Raw genomic sequence first — 26,342 nt, forward strand, 5'->3', positions numbered from 1 at the left:
CAACGGGAACTACTCTGGGATCCCGAAACTGATGATTATCATAACAAGCACGAACCTGTAATTTGTTGCTTAAAAGTCAGGTTTTATATACATGTACATGTCAATTTGATGTTGCAAGTGAAAATACAAGTTACTTGTATTTTCATTTTCAATATTCATAAGAAATTGTCTTCTGAAATAATGACAGCGTGCGGATAAACGCGATTGACCGCTGCGAAATGAGGACTACAAAGGCCTACATGACCAAAAAGGAATATCCAATGGAGACTCGGGGCATAGTGCCAGGTCACAAGGCTGTTACGCCATAACGCCACACTACACAAGGGCATACCCTATGGATACGCGGCCTTAACAGGCAGTGGTATGCCCCATCATCCACCCTCATTTTGATCCAGGGCCTGGTCCATATTCTCTTTGGTTATTTCGCCGCCTCTTCCGTCTCTCAACAATGACAGCTAAAATTGCTGCAGAAGCACTCAAAACACATCTTCTCTCCTTGGAATCATCCATTTTCCCTCCAAAATACCTATTTCCCTTTGTTCCCACTAAAAAGTTTGCAACAATTTACCAACATGTTGTAAAAATGTTGCTAATTTGTTGCAATTTTGTTGCTAGTGAACACAGGGCCTTGAAGGGCTTGTTGCAAAATTGTTGTAAAAATGTTGGTAAAATGTTGGTAAAATGTTGGTAAAATGTTGGTAAAATGTTGGTAAAATGTTGGTAAAATGTTGCTAATATTTTACTAGTGTACACCCTGCTTAAGTCAAGTGAAACTCTTAACAAACCTTAGCAGAATGCCACCATTGAAATGTTGATAATAATGATAGCAAGTAAAAACTTTAAACAGATAGACTTGATTTTTTTAACCAACTGCCACATGCGGTTTTCTTTATTTAGTAAATTTTGAGGTAAGTATTACAGAATGAAATACTTGAATACTAGAATTGCCTGGCTCTTCTGATGATTGCACTGGTGAACACCGAAGTCGATGGGATGTGCAAAGTCATAGCTCGATCCTCTCTCTTGGTCATCTTTGAGATGTAGTCACCAAATATGTTCAAATGCAGCTGCAGATCATTCCTGTCCTGCAAAACATGATGAGGAGATAACATTTTAATTTTGATAGAATAGGTAAGCTAGCCAAGTTTTATATCAAATACAAGGCCAACAACAACTGATAAGGCGCTAGGGCCGAATGATCAAGGAAGTTCATTGATATGATTGGGAATACATTGTGATAAGAGTGATGAATCGGCCCCGTTTGAAGCATTGTGCTATGTACAGTGTGCAAGTGTCAGTGTGTATCATATCGCATTTACTGTTTGTTGACATTTCAAATCGCTGGCGTCGATCCTCAATTACACTGTTTATGTACATTGGCAACCTTACCCGATGATATCAGAACGATGTTTATTATTGTCTTGTTTATTCACATTAGTTCTGCTATGTGACAAGAGTTATTTGTTGAGAAATCCATGATTTAAAGCCGGACTTTGACATCGTTTCTCAGACCAACCAAGCTGCATTTCGCAGATCGTTTTTCAACGATCGTCGACGAACTATTTCAAATTAATCACATCCAATTAAACAATCCAAGCCTTCCCTAATGTCATCAACATGCAATAACACAAGCAGCCAAATATTGTCGCCTATGAAATTGTGAATTTAATGAGAACTTACCTCTGAATTGACAGAACGCGATCTATTCCATAGCATGGTCTCCTTACGTCTGAACTGCGCAGACTCGAGACGTGACGTTCGCTGCATGTGTGATTGGACGTGGGATAACTCGCGTGAAATTTAAAATGCTCTTCTTGGGGGGTGCTCACTAAATTGCGCCAGTAACACCACCTGGTGAGAAATTCATGAACTACGCCTATTGATAATGAAAGAGAAAGCTTTGCTCTATAAAATTAGATTTGATTCATGATCCCCAACTGAGAAATCAGCTGCTGGAAAAGTTTTTGGAAAATTTCGCTTGGTGCCACCTAGTGGCCAAACCGCTCATCCTGCCGGACCCACATTTGGTCTATTCAGGAGTCCTGAAGGGTCTCAACGCCTCAGAGGGAAAATCTATCGCCTATCCGCCATAGTTTTGAAACGTGCCTGTTTAACGGACAGACAGACACACAGACAGACAGACAGACACACAGGCAGACACACAGACAGACAGACAGACAGACACACAGACAGACAGACAGATAGACACACAGACAGACAGACAGACACTCATTCTACCATTTACTCATATGAATAGCTCAGCTTTTCAGCTGAGCTAAAAAATGATACCGAGCCACCCACGCCACCAGATGCCGATGTCATCCCCACCCCACCACCAGTGAAGCATGATGTTGATACCCAAACAGACTGGGATATGGCATTCATGCAGAGGATAGATGGCATGTTGTATGGCTCAGTGGAGGTCATACAGCATGATCATTCCTATAGTAAGGTAATTGTAAAATGAATCCTAACTTCTAAAGATTTGGATGTAACAATAGAAATACAATAACCATGGTAATTCATGAAATGAATCATGTTTACCTATTACAAGTACTGTATACATTAGCAGTAAGCATACAGCATACAATGAGGCAAATGCAGAATGTCCTACTGTACCCCAAATGATGAATATACTATTACTAAAGAAAAAAACAATCCATTTATTGATTCAAATAATGGTTAAAAGTATACGTGTTCAGTAATAAAAACATTCAAAAGCTTTGATGTACTAGTAGTAATGTGACATTTCCCACTTTTCAGGCTAATCAACCGGATCAAGATTCCACTCTCCGACCAAGATCAAGCAGTGAAGGTACAAGAGAAGCAGACTTGCAACCTCCTCAGCCTAGTCCTGATATCAGCTCAGCAGATGTGCTACAATCATGCCAGGTTAGTTATTTTCAAAGACGCTCATTGTCACCAATGCTGCTTCCTAGCTTTGAGGAATAGGAATTTACTTACCATTACCAACAAACAGTGTGCATGTGATGTATGTGTAGGTGGTTGGCTTGTTATACAAGCATTATTTTCTGGTACATGTACATTACGGTATAATGGAGCTAAATGTGTTCATCAATACCCCCCCCCCCCCCCGAATGTGAGTGATCGCTTTGCTCTTGATATTGTCTCTAACTAAAACCAAAAATTCTGTTCCAGCTTCTGCCTGGAGGAGGAAGTAATTTACATGTAGACGATGCACTAGCTGCTACCTCAGAGTCTGATGTTACCAGTGACGACTCTGACTTCGAGCTTCCTACCACAGCGAGGAAGGTGGATGATTGTGCAAAACACTTTGATATATTAGACGAGGACCAATTTTCCAATAGTGCTGGTGATTACATTGAGCAGGAGAAATTCATTGTGTACGAGGGTAAACTATTAGATATATTCCTATCTTATGGCACTTGTCCAGACTGTGGCCAGAAGTTTGGAACTATTTGTAAGAATCAAATTCAGCGTGGCTCTTTAGTCACATTTCGTTTGGTTTGCAAAAACCACCATGTCTTCTACTGGCATTCCCAGCCTGTTTGCAACAAGGCTCCAGTTGGGAACATTTCATTGGCTGCCTCAATTCTCTTCACTGGAAATACTTTCACCTCTGTAATGAAATTTGCCAAACTAATGAACATCCGCTTTATTACAAAATCAACGTTTCATGGCAAACAGAATTTGTACCTCTTTCCTGTGGTAGATGAAGCTTGGAGAGAGCACAGGTCCAAGCTTGTTCAGGCCCTGCAGGACAGGTCAATTACTGTCATTGGCGATGGACGGTGTGACTCACCTGGACACAGTGCCAAGTATGGTACGTATACCGTTATGGGGGCCGCCAATGAGAAGGTGATTGATTTCAGTTTGAAACAGGTTAGACCTGATTTGAAGAGCTGCAACATGGAGAAAGAGGGCCTCATCGACTGCCTTGACAGCTTAAAACATTCTAAAATTACAGTTGGAGTTTTGGCTACTGACCGCCACCCCCAGATTTCAAAGATGATGCGAACTAATTACAAAGAAATTAACCACCAGTATGACGTCTGGCACTTTGCCAAAAGCATTTCAAAAAAACTGAACAAAGCTGTCAAGAAAGCCGCTTGTCGCCCTCTTGGTCCATGGATCAAGGCTATCATTGTTCACCTCTGGTTTTCAGCTGCATCTTGTGAGGGTGACCCTGTGTTGTTGAAAGAGATATGGACATCCATCCTGTATCATGTCCAGGATATCCATGAATGGGGGGACAAAACCATGTTTCATGCTTGTAACCATGCCCCCCTCACAGACGAAGAGTCTAGAAAAAAGAAATGGCTTGAACCAGACTCTCCTTCACTAAAAGCATTGGCAACTGTTGTCAATGACAAGAGATTACTGGCAGATGTTGGTAAACTGAGTAGTTTCTGCCACACAGGAATACTAGAAGTGTATCATTCAGAGATGATAAAATACATGCCAAAGAGCAGGCATTTTTCTTACAAGGGCATAGTTGCAAGGACCCAGCTAGTTGCATTGGATCACAATGAACATTCTGAGCGCAAACAGATCACCAACAAGTCAGGGAAGCCACGATATTACCACAGTTGTCCCAAGGGACGGGACCATTGGGTTGCAAAAAATGTAAAAGAGCACAAGGATTATGCTTACCTCCCAAAAATTATGACAACTGTGGTTGAACATGTCATGTCTGGCACAAAACCCACACCGGTGTTGGAGCCAATCCTTCCACAGAGAATAACCTCTGTTGAGAGACCTGATCTTGAAGAGTCGCTCCGATACTCTAGGTTCATCAAATGAACGAAGGTGGGAATTGAACAGACATGACATGTAGGGTGGGTTGGGTTGGGGGGAATTTTTGAAGCTAAAAAACATATTTTATTGGTCTTTCAGGCCATCGAATAATGAAATGATTTAGTCTCTTTTGTTAAACTTTGAATAAGAATGCTTTATTGAATTTGTATAACATCAAGTGTATAACTTTCTGGGGCCACTTCTTGTTTGGACCCTTTCATAAATAGATTTATAAAAAATATTTAAATGCATTTTTCTAAAGTTTTTTTACAGGCCCTTGTCTCATGGTTGGCCCGGGTTAGAGATCAATTACAGTAAGGGGATGCCACCCAGGAGAGATTACAGTGCATAGTATTCTAAAAGTGAAATATTTCTGAGGTAACCGTCTTCTCAACTGGGAGTCAATTGAAAAATGTCCTTGATTGCACTATGTCCTCTTCTTTAGATAAAATGTGTCAGCAGTTTTTGGACTAGGATACCAAATAAATAGTGAGCGTGAAGAAATTCAGTCTGACTGGTCAAGGTCATCCATATTGGCTTCAAGAAAGCCAACATATTGGCCATTTGCAGCTGGGAATACCTCCCGAATACGCTTCACCACACAACTTGGGATGACACGACGAATTTTCCGGCCGAGGAACCCATGGGCCCAAAAGATCATTTGACGGTAGGCCCCATGCCTGAGGCACCTGAAAGAAGAAAATTCAACTCCAATAATATTTATTTTTTTATCAGGAACCTATTCAGTTCATCTTGTACACTAGTATTATATTTACATTTACCATGAATGTTCAATAAAATTGCTTGTTATTCACATAAAATCAGTTCTTATCTTATGCCAGTTGCTTCTCATTACTGAGGCCCCCATGTAAAAAGTGATGGGGTGGGGGTTAGAGAAGAAGTTATTCTCTAGCAATCCTCGAGAAGAATGACTTAACTGTGAAAGTTATGCCATTGCCAAATTTTGTTGAAGCAAAGAGAAATTAAATTTTTTTCGCCTGTTATGGGAAAAAATAAAATTGTTCATTTCTTTTGACTTTAATTTTGCTACAGCCCATGACTCTGAGCCCCTTACTTGTTTGTCGGAGTGTTGTCATCCCTCCTCTCGATATAGGCGTGATGTAGCCGGGCCATGGTTGTTTCGATCACTGCCCTGTTCAGGCAGACGGGGACGAAGTCCTGGTGGTCTGTGATGCATTCCATCAAAACGTCCCCACTGTCTGGGTCCTCAAACTTGGCTGCCACTACATCCTGATCATGGCAGCACATGCACTCAATATGTGTAGCCATAATATCACAGTGTGTGCATTTGCACCACTCCTCAACATTGAGGGTGGTCCGGTCCTCATCGGCGACCCCATCCACGTCCTCATTTCGGCCATCAACATCGGGTCCAGCTGCATCTTCAACAGCTTGAGCCATAGCGGCAAGCTCCCCCTCTTCATATTCTGGCTCAAACTGGTAGCCCTGTACACTTACATTTCCCCCTATATCCAAATCTTCATAACTCCCGCTGCTCATCGAAGTGTCACTGCTGTCAACATAGTTTTCATCATCCGAATCCGACATGATTACAATACAATAAAACGATCTCAAAATATCAATCAGCTGACGGCTATTGTACGAATCCTATTGTACTGACATGCGGTGAATTGCACCCGTGACGTCACGATTCTCCGGTTTTCGAGGAGAGATCGCGAAAAAAGTGAGAAAATGGCGCCCTCCATGAACTCTGTGTTTAGTGGATTAAAAACACCTTTATTGGTACAAACGCAAATTTTTGTGCGATATACAGTCCTATATTGGAATAATAATGATATACGGAATATGCAGGTGTGTTAGTTTTCCCGATTATCGCTATAGTGATTTATTCCAGGAGCTATCCTTTAAGGTTTTTGGATTTTGCCCCCTGGTGGTCAAGTGGTGAATCATATTGGACCAAACTTCGGTCCCTGAGATCACCTGACTAAGGGGTGAATGTGTACCAAATTTGGTATCAATAGTCATTGCAGTTTAGAAACGTGCCATCGTTACATCCTAACGGCCAATTTACACCATTTGACCTCTTGTGACCTTGAAAAGGAGGTCAAATCAAAAACCCGGAGGATATATGATGCACCTTTGCTAGAAGTACCTACCATATTTTTTTCAAAATTTCCCGACTACTATTAAGGGAGATATTGCATATTTTCACTTTTAACGTTTGGCCCCCTGGTGGCCAAACTATGAAACGAATCGGACCGAAACTTGGTCTCCAAGGTGTCATTACATAAGGGTACATGTGTACCAAGTTTCAACTCAATAGCTCTAACAGTTACGAAACGTGCCCTGCTAACGGACGACGGACGACGACGAGGGACGACGGACGCCACGGTATGGGATAAGCTCACCTCTGCTAAGAGGTGAGCTAAAAAGGAGGTACTTCTGGATTTAGACAAACGTATTTTAGATGCAACGGAGGATGGAAATCTAGAAGCTGCGATCATCGAAACGGACAATTACATCCTAGGAATCACGGAAAGGTTGGTTAATTTACAAACTTTTTATGAAACACATCACAACCCCTTTCCCGCAGTAATCCCGCCTAGACCCCAGGCTCATGGGAGCACGATGAAGAACGTCAGCCTCCCGAAACTTACCATCGAGAAGTTCGACGGCGACTTCCTTAAATGGAACTCGCTCAAAGACAGTTTTGAAGCGGCTGTTCACAAAAATACGAGTCTTGAGGATGTGCAGCGCTTCCAATACCTTAGAGCGCACGTTTCCGGTCAAGCGGCTTAAGCCATTGAAGGCCTCTCCCTGTCCAATGAAAATTACGTGCAGGCGAGGAACCTGCTGGAAGAACGTTTTGGGCAAGCACACAAAATAATCGGGGCCTACATGAGAGCCATGTGGGACTTGCCGCGCCCTTCAAAAACAGTACATGACCTGAGACTGTTTTACGACAAGTTGGAGTCCTATATCAGAGGATTACAGTCACCGGGGAAATCCGATGACGGGGTATGGTGAGTTACTGGTGCCGCTCGTATTAGAGAAGATATCCGAAGCGACCCGCCAACAGATCACACGATCCCACGGTTCAAACGACTGGACTTTAACCGATCTGAGAAAATCGCTATTCAAGGAGATAGAAGTATTACAATCAAGTGAAACTCAGGAAAACACGGACGAGGAGGAATTACCACTTACGGCAGCGTTCTACACGGGAGCACGCGGAACAAATCGTGATCGTCAATTCGGGAAATCTCGCCATTCGGAAACACGAAATTCTGATACTAAACAGGTATCTCATTCATCTGGATATACGCCACCGCCAACTGCCAGATATACGCCGCCCCGAGTGAGAAATTGCAATTTGTGTCAAGTTCGAAACCCGCAAGAAACGCCTACAAATAGTAAAACGGGATAAGTTGTGTTTTAATTGCCTTGGGTCACATCCGGTTCATTCCTGTAACTCTAGATTCAGGTGTCGCAGCTGCAAGAGAAAATACCATACCGCTCTTTGCCCAGGTTCAAACGAGGAGCACCCCGCCGAGCATACCGATGCAACCAATCTAACGGGGTTATTAACCCCTTCTACATCTAGTGGTCCAGTGATCCTCAAAACGGCCATTGGAAAGATTACTTCCTATTCGGGACATGCAACCTTTGCGAATATTCTGCTGGATGAGGGAGCGCAAAGATCATTCATCACCTCGGAATTAGCCAATAAACTTGGGATTACCGCATCCCACTGTGAAACCGAAAACCTGTGTCTTGGTGCATTTGGTTCCGAAAAGGACAATGTACGCGCTCTGAAGTCTACCGATATCAAACTCGCAACTGAATCAGGTGATATTACAATCCGCTCTTTGATCGTTCCAAATATCTCCACACCCGTAAGAAATTACATCAACGTATCTGTGCAAAAACACAAATATCTGCAGGTATCCAGGTATCCATCATGAATACTACGATATTAAAGGTGATCACCCCCACTGCAGATGACCAGCTTAACCTATCTCGCTTCTGGGACCTCGAAATGATTGGTGTAATGGATGACCACGAAGAAAGGCACAAACAAAAGGATGCGTTCGAGGAGTATCGAGACAACAAGGTCAAACGTGAAGGAAACAAGTACGTAGCAGGACTACCCTGGAAGGAAGACCACGCCCTCCTCTCCACCAATTATGCGATTACCAAGGCCAGAACACGCTCCATGGTGAAACGACTGGCAGCAGACCGCAGGATGATTTATCTCAAGATCCTACAAGAGCAGTTGGAACTAGACTTCATAGAAAGAGTGATTGATGATGACGTCACAACCAGACACTACATACCACATCATGCCGTCAGCAAGGACTCGGCGACCACACCCATACGTATAGTCTACAACTGTAGCGCGTCACACGGAGATCATCCAAGTCTCAATGATTGTCTTGAGCCAGGACCCCCTCTACTAAATGATCTAGTTGCCATGTTGGTCCGGTTCAGACTAAATGATATCACGATTTCTAGTGACGTTGAAAAAGCCTTCTTGAACATTGGCCTCGCTGAAAATAAGCAGAACTTTGTGAAATTCTTGTGGCTTTCCGATCCTCACAACCCAGATAGCGATCTGGTGACATACTGATTTAAATCCGTGCTTTTCGGGGCCACATGCTCACCCTTCATGCTAAATGCGGTGATCAAGGCTCACCTGGAAGCCACACCATGTGCAATCACGAGGATATGAAGAACAATATCTTTGTAGACAATGTACTAACTGGTGTCACCAGTTCATCTGAAGCCGTGGATTATTACGTGAATGCTAGACAGATTATGAAAGATGGTGGATTCAACTTGCGATCCTGGGCCACGAACGACCCAGCCCTTCAAACATTGCTGCAAACGGAAGGTACAGGCGAAGACACCAGCAATGTCAACCTACTAGGATTACGATGGGACACAGAAATGGACAAAATAAGCTATAACACGTCGAAAAAGGAAATGGTATCAAACGTTTATAAAAAACGAGAAGTTCTTAGCGCCACCAGAAGTGTATTTGACCCCCTCAGCCTTCTTTCGCAAGTACACATCAAAGCAAAATCTTTCACACAAAAACTATGGAGGTTGGATATGGACTGGGATAGGCCCTTTGACAATGAGCTAGTTGCAGAATGGATAGGTATTCGCGCAGAGCTCGATGCAGCAAAGGAAACTGTGCTAAACCGGAAATACTTTGCTGAAAGTGCCGATGACTCAGATTCTGAACAACATATTTTCGCAGACGCCAGCAAAACTGCATATGGAGCGGTCGGATACATTAAAAAAGCACAGGAAACGTCAATTGTGCGTGAGTTAACACTTCCTCGGTTAGAACTTAACTTTAACAAATGAACTCCGCGACACTATTCACTCTAACAAAAGGACCGGACCTAGATTCCAGAGGGAGTTGCATTTCCTTTACGGGACGAGAAGTATACCCGAATCTCGGGATGAGCGTTCAGTGGTTACTATGGACCGGTTACTATATCCCTAGTAATTTGCAGATATATATCTCATGTTCCTGTTCAATATGAGTGATAAAAATCCACACAAAGATTATATAAGGCCTGGTTCCCATGCTTTTTAATGATTGGAACCCATTGTGATAAAGCCTAATAAAAAATGCTATTGTTTATATAGGGTCGAATTAGAAGTTATTATTATATTATTTTTTTCCGTTGCTTTTTTTACTCGTTGTCTTTTTTACCTAGATTGTTGCTTTTTTTTCCGTTGCTGTTTTTTCCGTTCCTTTTTTTACCTGTTGTCTTTTTTCCGTTGTCTTTTTTACCTGTTGTCTTTTTTACCGTTGTCTTTTTTACCGGGCTTTTTTTCTGTTGTCTTTTTTTCCGTTGCTTTTTTTACCTAGATTCATTCTCATTGAGTGATATTCTCGTTCATGTTTTGATAGGCCTATTGACCGAACTACTTAAGAATGTTACCTTCATCATGTTCATTGGTTATTTTTTTCTGAAGACGACTCAGTGAACTGTACTTATATTACTACATGTACATGTAGTTGTGTAGTTTCTTTTAAAACGGTGTGAATGATTCTATATAGAAACTCTTGGCTTGAAAAAGCATTGGGTGTGGATTGGTTTGGAGATTTGTAATAGAAAAAAGGCGAAATTGTGCTAATTGAGTCCCAGTTGCCGGTAAATCGCGTCTAAGCGCATCTAGATTTTTAAAATTTCCCCTGGACCCCGCGGGGGCTTTGCACCTACGATGCTAGCATTCGGACTGCGCCCTCCCTGAGATTGGGGTTGCACCCCCCCCCATTCGGAAACCCCTGATCCGCGCCTGAAACTCCACCCTTAATATCATAGCAGCAACCTTAGAGGAATTATACTAGACAAGTATAATTCCTCCAAGCAGCAACTAACTGCTTTCCATACTTAACGCCTAAATAACAAAAAATCAAAAGATCAGCACGACCCCCCCTTTACTGCACTACATTTCTGTATTTGTGTAAAATTTGCATTTTCTGTGTATGTATCATTCTATAAACTGAATATATCACTTATGTAAAGAAAAGTACGCTACTATTTATGGAGTCTATGATACCCGATAATATTTTAGCTTGATGAGGCCTATTTATCGAAATTTTATTGCACACTTGGCATACTACTGACTTTGGAATGAGGAGATTTCGGGCGCATTTTTCAAAAATAATACGGTTTAAACTCTAACATATATACTAAGTATCAACTCCTTTTATAAAACTATCATATCGAAATTTGTTTTTGGAAGTCAAGTGTAACAATTTCTTGTGTGCTTTAGGGTAATTCTTACGGAAAACTACTATGTTTGTAAATACTATGTACATACATACGTGTATAGGGCAACACACATTTGCGCGGGCTTAAGCTAAGGGCACACGGGCGACAAAATGACAAAAAACCTGAAAACATTTGTTTTCAAATATTTTTTCACAATTTGTTGCCCGTCTGCGGGCGACAAAAACAAATGTTTTTCGAAAACATTTGTTTTTGAAACAGTTTTCGAATATTAAACATGCAATATATTTTTGACCTGGTCAAAATGTTTTTCGTCAAAACGTCGCCCGTTTGCGGGTGACTGCAACGAAACGTAAAACTTGTTTTGCGTCATCGTCATTAGCCAATCACGATGACGTTCAGCGTCATGTGATACCACCCAAGCCAGGTTAAAATGGCAGCGCCAATTTTAAACGAAATGGAGTTGATTGTGGATGAAGAATCGGAATTGCATGAATTAATATGGACGACTGAGCTCGAGGGCAGGTTGGTCGAGTTGTGGCAGGAAAGGCCTGCCCTGTTCGAGGTGACCTCGCCGCTCTACAGCGATAAGAACAGGCGGTATGCCGCAATTACTGAAATAGCAAAGACCCTAGAGATCGAAGGTAGGTCAAGCGTGATGAGCCATGATGAGGTGGGTGCATGATGCCTCCATGGTGGGTATATTATGACTCTATGAGATACACTCTCCGCAGTGGTTTTTTTTGCAGTTCATAATACTAGAATATGATGATGACCTCCCAAAATGGCAATTTGCCTCTGAAAATCATATGGCCAGCAATTCAAGCCTACCATGGGTTGAAAATTGGACACATCAATTTCCTCAATACGGCGAATAAACAATAAATTGCATTAAACTATTTTATACAACACTATCTAGAATATCAATAACAATACCATTTGCTTCATGGTTATTGTGAATTAAAATTCACAATGACCATGAAGAATTTTAATTCACAATAACCATGAAGATGTTATTGCAGTTAAAACTGCAATAAAATCTTGTCAGCATGATAAAATGGCAACCACGAGGATTTGTTTATATAGTGGTACTGTTTTTAACAGGTAACCAATATATGTTATATTGAATTTAGCGACAAAGAAGTCATTTTTGTATCTTCGTGTCGGGCATCTTTATTTATGTCAATTAAAACTGATTTCATGGGCCCAAAAAATGTTTTTGTCATGTAGAAACAGTAGTCGTGAGTGACACGTAACGGCCAGCTAGACGGGTCAGAGGTCAAACTTGCGCGTCATCACAAGAATCTTGTGATGACGTATCAAAGTACACAGGGTCTATGGTTCAGCATTTTGAATTGGTAATCAAATAGACCCCGGATGCAGAGGTTGGCCTCTTTGCAAACCGATCGCTTATTTCCTTTTCCACATCCGCGGTACTGCTTTTCAATATGGTAGCGATTAACTAGTTCTCAAGGCGTTGTAAGGAACCCTAGTGTCAAGTTAACTTCAACTGAATTGGAACTTAATGCTTCGGGTCTTTTTGGTTATCTCCATGACTTATTATTTGGCGCCAAAATGGTTCGTCTTGCGATGGCGGGCAATTGAATCTCACAAAGCTACACTAGAGACATTTGGACAACGACTTGTCAAGGTGTCAACTTCGTTTGTTGTTGTTTAAATAATTGGCCATGAATAATGTAAATAATGTAAGATTGCTTGAAATCGCCTTGTGCTGGATGAAGATTTCCCTGTCCACTTTCAGTAAGATCTTGGATAAACAGAGACAGAACTTTATTGAAATTTTCTTTGTCATCATGGCTGGCATCTCAGGGTTAGGCTCATGCTATCTTAATAACAGATCTTAACATTTGATATATCAAGTCGCATACTTAGATGGGCTAGGTAATGTAATTTGTCGCGCGTACATTGCCTGTACATTTTTGACAATACTGCTCCAGAATATCTCCCGACTGAGCATTACAATTGCAACCAAATTTTGTCATTGCTTTGACAGGGGACTGAATTATCCGGAGAGAATTGCTTTTTAATTCCAATGTTTCAAATTCATGATATTGCGCCCTAATATATAAAACACACCTTTTGACTTGAGTGACCGCATAACATCCACAAAGTCTAGTTAGATCAAATCGCTCTTAATGATCAGTTTCGAAAAATTCTTCACAAAATCTCATACTCACCCACATAGCTGCCCTGAACCAGCTGCCCTTCCGTGCACTTGCAACTTGCACACACAAGAAGAATCACTTCAGAAATAGACCTTTGCAAAAGAACCTCTCCGTGCAATTTCACGGACTATTACGGTATTTAGCCCAGATATCATATCATAGCATAGCATAGCATAGCATAGCCATTTCATTTCAGATGCCCCGCGGCCCAGATCGTAATTATCAAAGACCGAGCATTAAATACCAAAAACGGCTGCTCTGCGGAAGAGAAACATTGACGAAATTAAAGATGAAAGCTTTTTTACCCCCTAGGAAATGAAAATTGTGGACTTTTCCATTGAATACGCAGGTCATGCCAGATGCCACGGTTGGGAGAGAAGGTAGCGGCGAAATGTCAAATACATTTATTGGTCAGGGAGACGATAAGGAGGATAGTAGGGTTGACGAAATAATAACCAGTATAATAAAGGTTGACGAGAGCGACAGAGATGATGCCGATGAAAGATTGACGAACCAGAATGAGGCTGAAGAGCGCAGTAGGAGGGTTGATGATGAAATGACGGAACAGAAGCCCCGCGGCCCGAAGCGTAAGTCTCGAAGGTCGAGACGGTACAATAGCACTGAATACGAAATAGGGCTGCCTCTGCGCAAGAGACAATTTGAAAAGGATACGGATGAATGCCTTATACCCATAAAGAAGTGAAAATCATGGACTAGATACGAAATATCAAATAGTTTGATGGGTCAGAAAGGGGATGAGAAGAATAACAGGGATGATGAGGACAAAGAGCGAAGATTGACAGAAGAGAAGGAGGTTAAGGAACGATACGAGAGTGATGATGAAAGCTGGACAGAACAGAAGGAGATTGAAGACCAAGGTGGGAGTGATGATGAAAGCTGGACAGAACAGAAGGAGATTGAAGACCAAGGTGAGAGTGATGATGAAAGATGGACAGAACAGAAGGAGATTGAAGACCAAGGCAGGAGTGATGATGAAAGATGGACAGAACAGAAGGAGATTGAAGACCAAGGCAGGAGTGATGATGAAAGCTGGACAGAATAGAAGGAGATTGAAGAGCGAAGCGGGAGTGACAATGAAAGATTGACAGAACAGAATGAGGATGGCGATAGTGGCGGGGATAATGATAATGAACGATTGACGGGCAGGAATGAGGATGCCGAGGGTAGCAGGGATGATGATAATCCTTTATCATTCAAAATGACTCTTACTGTCGAAGAATGGAAGAGGGTAAAACCAACATTTAGTGCCGGAGGACAGCGAAAACTCACGGGAGAGTGGACAAAGTTATTATACGACAAATTTAACCAGAAGCACCCTGAATGTGTACTGTCTTTTTTCTTTAATCGTGTGCATAGACCAAAATCAAGGAAGCCCTCATCTGTATTTTTTTCGCGGCAAAGCTAGGTGCACCGGAGAACTGTGCCAAGCACGTTTCCTCTTTACCATTGACGAGGAGCCTGATCTAAAGGAAGCTGTTATGGTCGGCTGTCAAAGTTTTGGTGGTCCAATTTGCCATAACGAAACTGTAACAAGTAGAAGGCCATTGACAGGAAGAAATCGAAGAACAGTGGCGGATGAGGCAAAACGGATTGGCGTGGCAAACCAATTCTATGAAAATTTAGCTGATGCTCCTCAAGAAGAACTGGAGGCTGGCAATCTGACGCACTGTCCATCACAGGTCGTTCTGCGCAAAGCGGTGTCAGAAATAGTGGCGAAGGAAATCCTTCATCATGATTTTATTCAAGAGGTGATGTTGCTAAAACACGTGTATTTGGATGAAGATGAAGATGCTCCAGGTATGGGATATATTCAGAACATTTCTGCGGACCCATTCTACGTTCATTTGTATTCCTGGAGGCAAGTTGACCTGATGTGTGACTTGTCCAAAAATGGCCAGTTGGATCTATATTTTGATGCAACAGGAAGCATTTTGCAAAAGATACCCAAGCAGTACAGATCACTCTTTTACTCACTTGTCATAAAGGATGCAGAGGACTTGCCTCCAATCTCTGTTGCTGACATTTTTTACAACTGACCATACCGTCCCAGCTCTATGCCATTTTCTCAGCTGCATTCTCAGAGTAGGTGTAGTTTAGCAAAAGCATCGCCGAGGAAAGTGGAAACCGACTGGATCTGGTCCATCATTCAAAGCAGTCTCCAAACATTTAACCGAATGTCAGTCAAAGCGTACCTCAATATATCAATGAGTGTACACCAACATACCTACAGTTTGGTGGGGGAATTGACAGTGGTACATCTGAGCACCGCACATATGATGTACAATTTAGCAATAAACCTAAGAGACACAACAAAGAAGAGGAAATCTCCAAGAAAAATCCTGATGCAGATGTTTTCCTGTCTAATTAATACAACTGGGCTGAAGGAAGCATCTGTGGTATTTAAAGACTGCTGCCTCATTCTCAAGAGTCAACGCCTGAGCAAGTCTGTGAGTGAGGCCTTAAAGAGAATTACGGACATGGCACCAGCACTGAACCAAGAAGATGTCGAAGAGGTGACGAACCCTGGGCCTATCGGTGATGGTGATCATGATCCATTCATCGATGGTGGAAAAATTCGAGAAGCATCACCATTCACTGAGTTCTTTCAGAAGATTGCTGATGGCATCGAACTCAATGAAGATGAAGATGATGAGCCAAACCTGCACAAGTCAGAGGAGCACTTCGATCTCTTTCTTCGCAAATATATGCCCATCTACCCTTTGATTAGTGGGATGCTACTTGGAAATCTGGAACGATATCTACCAGATGCCACTGAAGCTCGAGAAGGCGAAGATGAAGAGAAGGAGACGCGTGACACCAATGCACCCGTTGAAGCATGGTTTAAAACCATCAAAATAGATGTGCTACGGAGAAAGCGTGGGCTGAGGCCTGCTCTCTTTATAAAAGCACTCAGGAAAACAATGAGGGGTAGGCTGAGAGAAAGGGACTTTCCGCACATTCAGAAGGGAAAGAAGGGCAGAAAGACGCCGAAGAAGAATAAGACAAAGGGGGTGTATCAAAAATCGAGGTCCAAGAAAAGAGGACAAAAAGCAAGGTGATGCCAAAGCATCAGTTAACAAGAGGCCCAAGGGCCTGGCGCTCAGCTGAAATGGATAGGTGAAGGCAAGGGCCAAGTGTGTGTCGGTACCGTTATTATGAGGCAACGTGAAGCTATAACGTCTAGCACGCAGAAGTGCTGGTGCGAAGACCTTCTTGCTATATCAGTGCATGCTGAAGTACTGAGTTGACGTCACCCTGCTATATGACGTTGCCGTTGCAGTAGTGGGAGGGTGTGATGACGTCAAGGAGATGTGTGGTGACGTCAAAGAGTGGAGTCCTTGTCTTCATGCAGCGTAGGTGGAACTAATAACATGCACATGGACACAAGGTACATAATTATTACAGTGTATTTTGTGAGGTGGGGCCTGGTGCTTTACAATGGTCAAATGAACCGACTGTTGTCTGGACATTGATGAAGTGGATGCAGCCAAATGTTTGGGACGGTCTTTTTTGTATGTGAAGAAAAGAAGATAAAGAGTTGGTTCACAAAATGAACTTTATTGGTGTGACAGATATTTGATGCCTTTCGGCAGATATTTGAAGCGCCTTGCGGCAGATATTTGTTGCCTTGCGGCAGATATTTGATAACGCTCTCTGGGAATGGAAAGCAGTAAAACGAGTAAGCACACCTTACTCTGAATGTGGGAACAGCAAGTGCTTTCCTGGACTTGAAATGTGCCAACGACTCCTCTTGCAATAACAAACAACAGTAAATCTATAAAATGAAATGGCCAGGGCCATTGTGCTCACCTCATGTGGAGGAAAGATGGATAAAGAGCATGGTATTGTGTCATGTAGTGTTAGGTTTGATGTAGGTCCAAGCAATTACAATTTCCCCAAAATGGCCAATTTACAGTACATTCGACCTCTGTGACCTTGAAAAGTAGGTCAAATCAAAGAAGACCCGGGTGACACATTGAATGGTTGTTAGAATTAGATGTACCTATGATATAAAATTGGTGCCAATCGGGCAAGTCATTACTAGGAATAATGGCATTTTGAAGAATTTAGGATTTGGCCCCCTCCCTGGAGGCCAAACGGCAAATCAGATCGCACCAAACTTCGGTACCTGAGATCACCTGACCAAGGGGTACATGTGTACTTAATTTGTGATCAATAGTCATTGCAGTTAAGAAACGTGCCATAGTTACGGCCTGACGGCGAATATACGCCATTTGACCTCTGTGACCTTGACAAGAAGGTCAAATTAAAAACCTGTGTGACATATACTGTATGGTGGTTAGATATACCCATGATATCAAATTGGTGGCAATCGGGCAAGAAGTTAAGGAATAATCACATTTTTAAGGTTTTTGGATTTTGCCCCCTGGTGGTCAAGTGGTGAATCATATTGGACCAAACTTCGGTCCCTGAGATCACCTGACTAAGGGGTAAATGTGTACCAAATTTGGTATCAATAGTCATTGCAGTTTAGAAACGTGCCATCGTTACATCCTAACGGCCAATTTACACCATTTGACCTCTGTGACCTTGAAAAGGAGGTCAAATCAAAAACCCGGAGGATATATGATGCACCTTTGCTAGAAGTACCTACCATATTTTTTTCAAAATTTCCCGACTACTATTAAGGGAGATATTGCATATTTTCACTTTTAACGTTTGGCCCCCTGGTGGCCAAACCATGAAATGAATCGGACCGAAACTTGGTCTCCAAGGTATCATTACATAAGGGTACATGTGTACCAAGTTTCAACTCAATAGCACAACAGTTACGAAACGTGCCCTGCTAACAGACGACGGACGACGACGGACGACGACGGACGACGACGACGACGACGACGCCGACGGACGACGGACGCCACGGTATGGGATAAGCTCACCTCTGCTAAGAGGTGAGCTAAAAAGAGAAGAGAAATTAACACAGACTGAATAAAAAAGGGTGACATAGACGGGGAAATGTACACCACCGGATACAGTCTGTGCTTGACCAGGCATCGGTCAGATGATATCCTGAACAAGGCATCTATGGAAGCAAATCCAGAAAGAGACTTAACCTTTGAAGGGCACACTTATTACTCAGTGAAAAGTCAGTCCTGTGGGCTGTTTTCCAATTCAAAATAAAAGTGTAACCTCTTTAAATTAGTCTCACAGACTGAACCATAGTGAGCCGAGAGCTGGGCTTAAAGATGAGCGAGTGGTGTACTACATTTTGAAAATTGTCTATCGTCTACGACATGTGACAGAACAGGATCTAGTGGACTTAATGATGAGGTACTATCAAATAAGGTGTCCATCAATTGAATCATGAGGGCCTGTTGAGTTATCCTCTTAGGCTATCGTTTTTGTCTTTTTTTACAGCCAACAGTACAACCATGCACAGCGCAGTGTACAGACAGTACAGGATTGCAAACCAAAAACATGAGCATTGCTGCCTAACGAAACTGCAGTGGAATTCATACTACGATGTCATAATGTGACTTTCAAAATAATTTTTTTCACGGCCAATGACCAGACAGGGAGAAAACAAACGTAAATGGCGAGATTTGTTGCAAAATTGCCAACCACAACAACTCAGGGACCGTAGCCAAAATGGCCGACGGCGAATTCTCCGGTCGCTCGCGCAGTCCATAAACAAGCATCAATTTTACCAACTTTGGGTGCAAGCTTGGTCATCAAAGTTACAGAACTGTTAGAAATACATCTAAACAACATAAATATACAGTTAAAAGTGCATAAAAATCCCGTTTCAACCTCCGGGTGCTACCTTTTTTTCTCCGCCAGACTTCGGGCCCTACCGGTCGTTATTTAGTGCGACCGCCACCAGAGTGTTCATCAAGATCTTTCGCCGTTTTAATTGCCCGTTTTAGGCAGATTAATCAATTATTACATGCATGCATTATATATCACCGAAATGATAACTGCGTAGGCTATTTGAAACTAAGTTCAGATATTATTTTCGATCTTTGAACTGAATTAAGGCGAGTGATTCTTGACACCCGGTCGACAAATCAGGACTTGCAAAATTCACGTGAGATCGCTTGCATCATCGGCACGTTTGAAAGCCGAATTTCACAAATTCCACAAATATTTATCACATACTATATGTATCACCACAAAGGTAACTCTCTAGACTATTTGAAACCAAGATCAGATACTTATTTTCACAAAAATTCGAAGCTATGCAAGCGATTTTTCAGTGGTAGAGATCGACGGAAACAAATTTCTCGCTCCAAAATGACATGAGACGAGCACCAACTTTCGCTAATTTGTGCACAAAATTTCCGCCATATTATAAAAAACTATCGATAAATCTGAATTATATAGACTCTTTGCAGTACCTTCACAAATTTCAGGTATCAACCGAGTATCAACCGATTGAACATGAGAAAGTTCACTCACCTTCATTGAAGCAGCGACTACCGCCATTTTTAAATGGTGGCATCTCTTCTATCGATCGGCCAATCAGCAGCACTGCTTGCAAAAAAGTTGAGCCACCGCCAAATTTGAAATCGCCAAAATCACCTGCAGCGCCAACTGGCGGTGAAAACTATATTAATTCCATTAAAAGTAAAAAATGAAAAAATATTTAAAAATATTCAGCCATATTTGAAATCAATATTTGCTCTGTGGACCGAGGTAAAAAGGGAAAGAAATCTAAACGCGAAATGACCTCATTCTCTTAATATAGGTCGGATCGCGCTGATTTTTCGTTTTTTGAGTTCACCTTGGGCAACTCCTAATTTAGCACCGTCAACGAAGTGGCTAGGCCTTCCCGGTCAGAAATGTCCAATTTTGTCCACAGATGGGTCCCTAGATGGATGGATGGATGGATGGATTGCAGGACGGACACCATTTGAACAGCTATTCTACTAGCTCCGCTGACTTTGTCAGCTGAGCTAAAAAACCGCAAAACCATCAGGTTCAAGAGCAATCCGGGCCTAAGGCATTGAAGGTTGACCGCAGTTTTAGAAAAAATGGGTAACCGGAGGAACAACTGTTGGTTAAACGCTTCAGTTCAAGCTATCATGTCGACTGCAGCCGGAAAAGGATTAAGGAATGCACCAAATGAGATGTTTACAGATGAAGAAAATCATGGGAAAGCTGTGCTTCCACTCCTTGTAAAATACGGTGGTCACCATGGTGACACAATACCCTGGTCAGTAATCGAAAGAACCCTTAGAAAAGTGACAAAACGTTTAGTTCTTGGTGGACAAAATGATGCACAAGAATTCTTCCAGAGATGCCTTGGTTCTATGATGCATGTGTAACAGGTTCAATTTGAACAGTTTGAAGAGTTTATTCCCCCTTTAAGTCTGCTATGACCAATGGTTTAGCTCAGGTTATTTTGGGCCTTCACGGTCCCTGAGCCTTATGTCATTTTATTGCATGTGCTTTATCAGCTATTATTGTTTGTATAGTTTTCCTCGTCTACTGAGTTTCCCTCCAAATTGAGTTAGCCTTGGGGTCCCGAACTGTGAACATGCACGTTGTAGACCTGGTCAGATGATTTTAATATAAACATTTCCTCATATTTGATTTCTTCCTTTTCCTCCATCAACAATGTCACAAGGATTGGAACAGTGAATCTGTGGACCTGATGACTGATTTAATTCAGTATTACATTTGGGGGCTCAGCCGGGATCCCAAGGCTAACCCCAGAGTGATGACGAGGATGTCGATGTGATGATTTTGCCACGTGTTGATGATGTTCCTTCTTCTTTTACATCCATCAGATCTGATGCTGCACCTCCTTCTGATATTGTTCCGTCTACTTTGTCTACCGATTCTACCCCACCATTATCCATTACAGATGTCGTTCCGGTCCAGCCCGCTGTTGTTGAGCCTGCGTCCCAGTCTTCGGTTGATGTTAGTGCGTCCGAGCATGCTGCTGTTGAGCCTGCGTCCCAGTCTTCGGTTGATGTCAGCGCGTCCCAGCCTGCCGTAGATGCCAGTTTTCCTATTCCAGATGTGACCGTTCCTCCTCCACTGATAGATGTCGATACGCCGTCAGGAACTGCGCTTGACGAGACTTCGATCGCTGATGGTACTGTCCCGCCTCCAGTGGAATTTTCAACCGTTGGTCCAGTGGATGAGACGGTCCCTGTAGATGTTCCCCCTGGTGAATCCTCTGCTGAATTCCACACAGCCCAGGATGACGAGGAAGAGAGTGCTCCGGAGGACAGCCCTGTTGCAGCCCCGAGGAGATCTAAGAGGGACCATAAACCGCCTGACCGTTTCAAGCCTTATCAGATGTATCAGCAACAGCCGCGCGCGCCGCCTGAGCCTTGGCGATCCAAGGTTGATTATTTTATGTCGCTTGCAAGCAAGCCTGAGTTTGCGCAAAATCCCGCTATTCTTGACAAAGTTCTGTCTTTAACCCAATAGAGCCACTGCCGCCCTGAACCGCCTTGCTACGAGCCGCCACGTCCGCCCTGAACCGCCATATCGACGATGTCCTTTAAAACCACTGGAAAACCCCACTTGGGAATCTCCGGCTATGTCATCATATTCATATCATCAAGGGAATGCCCTTAGGTATCCAAATATGGAATAATATATGCGCGTTCCTATTCTAGGTTTCGCGGAATCACATGGGGAATCCCCAAATTGCGAGGCGGGCTCCTCCTTCTGTTTTTGTGTAACAACACTGATATTGCATGTATTGATTGAGAGTTCTCTGAAATGGCCAAGAATTTGCGTCGTTTGGAGGAAATACTGAATGAATTTGATGATTCAGGAGATGATTCAGGACCCCTCGATGATGGAGAGTCGGACATCGATGTCCACATCACAGTAGAATCGGTGAGATTTGCATCACAATAATCAGCTGAATTCATTGTTTGCATTACCATGGCGCCAATGTAAACAATAACAGATGCACGTGTGATCGAGGTATGGTTTGGGAGATGTTTTATGCCTCGGGTGTTCATTCAAAGCATCTATCAGCTATGTTTCCTCTTATTTTATTCAGGTCACAAGGTAACACTGACAACAGTTACACATTTATGCAGTTTGAATGTGGCTGAAAAGAGGATTTTTCATCAAAGGTCAAAAGGTCAAGGTCAAAGGTCACGAAAAAATGACCCCCCCACCAAAATGTTTGAAAATCTTAATTCTTTAGTTCATGACCTTTCATATAAATATAACTTGTAATATATGGTTTTGAAGTCGAACAATACATAAAAATCATTTTAAAAATTCATGTCTGAATTTGTGAAACCCTTAAAAAAATAGGTGGTTATAGATGGAAAGTGCAAAAAAAATAGGTGGCTCTATTGGGTTAATGAAGGATTGAATGATAGTTGGTTTTCAATTTTGCTGTAGACTCGTGATTATTTTCTGGTTTGAAATATATATAACATTTTGACTGAATGTTGGCTGGTTTTGGCAGGCCATGTCAATCAATATATTGTTTTCTACTTGAGTGTGTGTTTTCTTCTTTTGTTTCGATATTTCGTGGAGATTTATATCAAGTAATTCTTGGTATTGATATTTTGTACTGTATGATTAGAGTCTGTATAGATTCCATAGATAACTCATCAGTACTTATTCTGTTGCATCTCTACTCATATCAGTTATTCAAGGTTTTGTTTGACAGTTTATCAATGTAAATCCCTTTTGGACTAAGGGTTTTTGGTCAAACAGTTACTAATTAATACCTTCCAGATGTTTTGTAAGTCTTTTCCCTACAATTTTCCTTTTTTTCCCAATCTTGTATCATCTTATTGATTGTTGTTTTGTGGTGTGATGGTAAGATTGAGGAGGTCATTACCCCTTCTCTTCTATTATATCTTCTTGCAATGATCTTCAGTAAATCAAACAATACTACAATAGTTCTTCACAGTACCGTATTCTGATAATGATTCTAAACTTATATATTTCAGTATCTTGTCTATTCGCCTTAATCTCGTTCTGATTCGTGCGATACAATTATTTTTTCAGTGTGAACTCTAGAAGTTTACTGTTAATTTGTAAATACAATAATAATTCCATTTCTTGTAGCTCTTTACCTTATGGTGTTTTTCAGTTTTCAGGATGCTGGATTGAAATTTTCACTTTTCAGTCTTTGTCTTTAATGATTCTGAATTCTGCTCTTTGATGGTTCCATTCTTCCCTTCTTATTGTTTGAAGGTTTTGGTTTCGCATCTTTCTCAACTCGGTTTCGTTTGGAGTTTCACCAGGTATTTTGGGTTACATGTTTTGTATATATGGTGTACATTTCTTTTTATCTTTGGTAAATGTCAGGAGCCATTTTCTCTTGACAGGGGAATGTGTAACAGGTTCAATTTGAACAGTTTGAAGAGTTTATTCCCCCTTTAAGTCTGCTATGACCAATGACTTAGCTCAGGTTATTTTGGGCCTTCACGGTCCCTGAGCCTTATGTCATTTCATTGCATGTGCTTTATCAGCTATTATTGTTTGTATAGTTTTCCTGATCTACTGAGTTTCCCTCCAAATTGAGTTAGCCTACGGATCCCGAACTGTGAACATGCATGTTGTAGACCTGGTCAGATGATTTTAATATAAACATTTCCTCATATTTGATTTCTTCCTTTTCCTCCATCAACAATGTCACAAGGATTGGAACAGTGAATCTGTGGACCTGATGACTGATTTAATTCAGTATTACACATGCATTGCAAATAAACAACTTTCCCATAAGTCAAACAATCCGATGTCACGAATGCGGCAGAGCAGTAGAGCCAGTGAATACTGAATCCACAGAGCTGATTGTCAACGTGTCCAAGGCCAGAGTGACATATCTACAGGATGTAATAGATAATTACATCAGAAAAGAACCGTTGCCCGATTGTAAGTGCCCCTGTAATGGAGGTATTATGCACAGGGAAACTGCAATACGTCGCCCACCAAGTGTTCTTGTTTTTGTGATTTCACGAAATCAAGGTGAAGCGGGAGGCAAGTTGAAATCCCGTGTTGAACCTGCAGATGCGTTGACTATGAAACACCTGCAGCGAATATCATCCTTTTCGCTGCGGTCCATAATTGTCTATCGTGGCGTGAGTGCCCACGTCGGCCACTACGTCACTCATGTAAAGGAAGAAGATGGAACGTGGGTACGCTGCGATGATGATAGCATTGATGTTATTCCGAAAGACAAACAGTGTAGATAGAAATGATGCATCCATTGAATTATAAGGCCGTTCCTGCAATATCAAGATATATCCTTTCCTAGATGCCATGCAAGGCCCCATTTGAATTTGCGCTTATGGAATGGAAGGAATGATGAAGCAATGAATAAGTTCTTTCCAGCAAAGATAATTTAGGGCCCATCAGGTCCTTGGGGCTTTAATAGAGTCTGTCGTGAAAGGACTTAAATCCCACTTAAATATGGAGATGCTGAATTAACGCCAGGGTCAACATTTTGTTTTTAATCAATTGACCCCGGTGTATTATGAAATATGATTCTATTGATACCATGCTCTTGGCCCTGGCTTTGTTTAAAGGGAATATAATACCATGAGGTTTAGAATGCCTTTACCCTAAACGTGTGATAACTGTATATGGGGTTAAAGAAATAGTCCGGAATGTATAGATGCAAATGTAAATGCCATAAAAGAATTGTTTGTTGACCATTGTTATCATTATCTTGTAGTTTGCCTCTATTAGTGCTGACAATGTTGAAAAACGTCATAATTGAAATGTTTATAATATTATTAGTATTACCAGTATTGTGTTCTTCTTGGCGTATATGCCATGTAAGCTTATATTTGGTTGGGAATGTGGTGAAAGAAATTGCGGGGATTATTTCAACAACTGCCGTTTATGGTACATGTACGGTGTATAATCGTGCATGTACCGTAGTACTATTACAAATCTCACATCTAGATGTGGTATGTCAATCATTTAGGAGTGAAGGTTGGATTTTTATGATCGCTAAACAAGTACTTCGTAAAAGATCACGACGACAGAATATTTAACAAAGTGACTGCAACATGATTCGAACCGGTTCGCTGCTGGAATTTCTTGATCATCTTCAATCAGTCAGCGTGATCATGTTGCCCTTACATATAGGCTGGTATGCACCAGATTGGATTAAAATTTGGCTTAAGCCTAGATTTACTAATCGTGGATTAAGCCTAGATAAAATCATCTGAACTTGAACCTGCACCACCCTAGTTAAACCAGAGATTAAGTGATCCATGGTTTATTCATTGTTGAAGCGATGTCATAACATTAATGGCTATCACTGTCGGGTTAGGTAACACGCTGAGGACACGATCCCATTGTAATGAGCTCTGGCGTTATGGTGCGACTAGTATAGTGGTGTATACATCGTCATATGGTGAAGTGTACAGTACTGCAGCATGTCAGGAAAAAGAAACAAGAACTTTATGGATGTAGAAAAGGCCATCCTACTGGACCTAGTTGATCAAAAGGAACATGTGTTGGAGGATAAGCGCAATAGCAGCGGTATTAACGCCAGGAAAGATCGGTGTTTGGCCGAAATAACGAAAGAGTTCAACGCAGAGAAAGGCGTCCATCAATGCGACTGTAAACAGCTGAAACTGCAATGGAAAAATTCAAAGATAAAAGCCAAAAAGGAGATTGCCTCTGAAAAACGTCAGGTGAAGAA

General features: G+C 41.8%; 1 protein-coding gene and 1 long non-coding RNA gene across 2 annotated transcripts; both read right to left on the bottom strand.

Annotated features, from left to right (window-relative positions):
* Positions 1 to 853: 853 nt before the first annotated feature.
* Positions 854 to 2,111, bottom strand: LOC135501455 (uncharacterized). The gene is made up of 2 exons (XR_010449592.1): positions 1,681 to 2,111; positions 854 to 1,085 (listed from the first exon to the last, which is right to left on the bottom strand). It is a non-coding gene; the product is annotated as an uncharacterized LOC135501455 (long non-coding RNA).
* Positions 2,112 to 5,284: 3,173 nt separating this feature from the next.
* Positions 5,285 to 6,348, bottom strand: LOC135501703 (P2X purinoceptor 7-like). The gene is made up of 2 exons (XM_064793947.1): positions 5,855 to 6,348; positions 5,285 to 5,468 (listed from the first exon to the last, which is right to left on the bottom strand). Exons 1-2 carry the CDS (start codon positions 6,346 to 6,348, stop codon positions 5,285 to 5,287), a joined length of 678 nt encoding a protein of 225 aa, XP_064650017.1.
* Between the last annotated feature and the right edge of the window lie 19,994 nt (positions 6,349 to 26,342).

This window comes from Lineus longissimus, chromosome 17 (genome assembly GCF_910592395.1).
Source record: "Lineus longissimus chromosome 17, tnLinLong1.2, whole genome shotgun sequence".
Taxonomy (NCBI): domain Eukaryota; kingdom Metazoa; phylum Nemertea; class Pilidiophora; order Heteronemertea; family Lineidae; genus Lineus; species Lineus longissimus.

Bases quoted from the DNA above. Each gene is read 5' to 3' on its own strand.
- LOC135501703 (XM_064793947.1), bottom strand. From the start codon at position 6,348: ATGTCGGATTCGGATGATGAAAACTATGTTGACAGCAGTGACACTTCG. The intron at 5,469-5,854 runs GTAAGGGGCTCA...TTCTTCTTTCAG, and splicing joins GACAACACTCCGACAAACAA to GTGCCTCAGGCATGGGGCCT.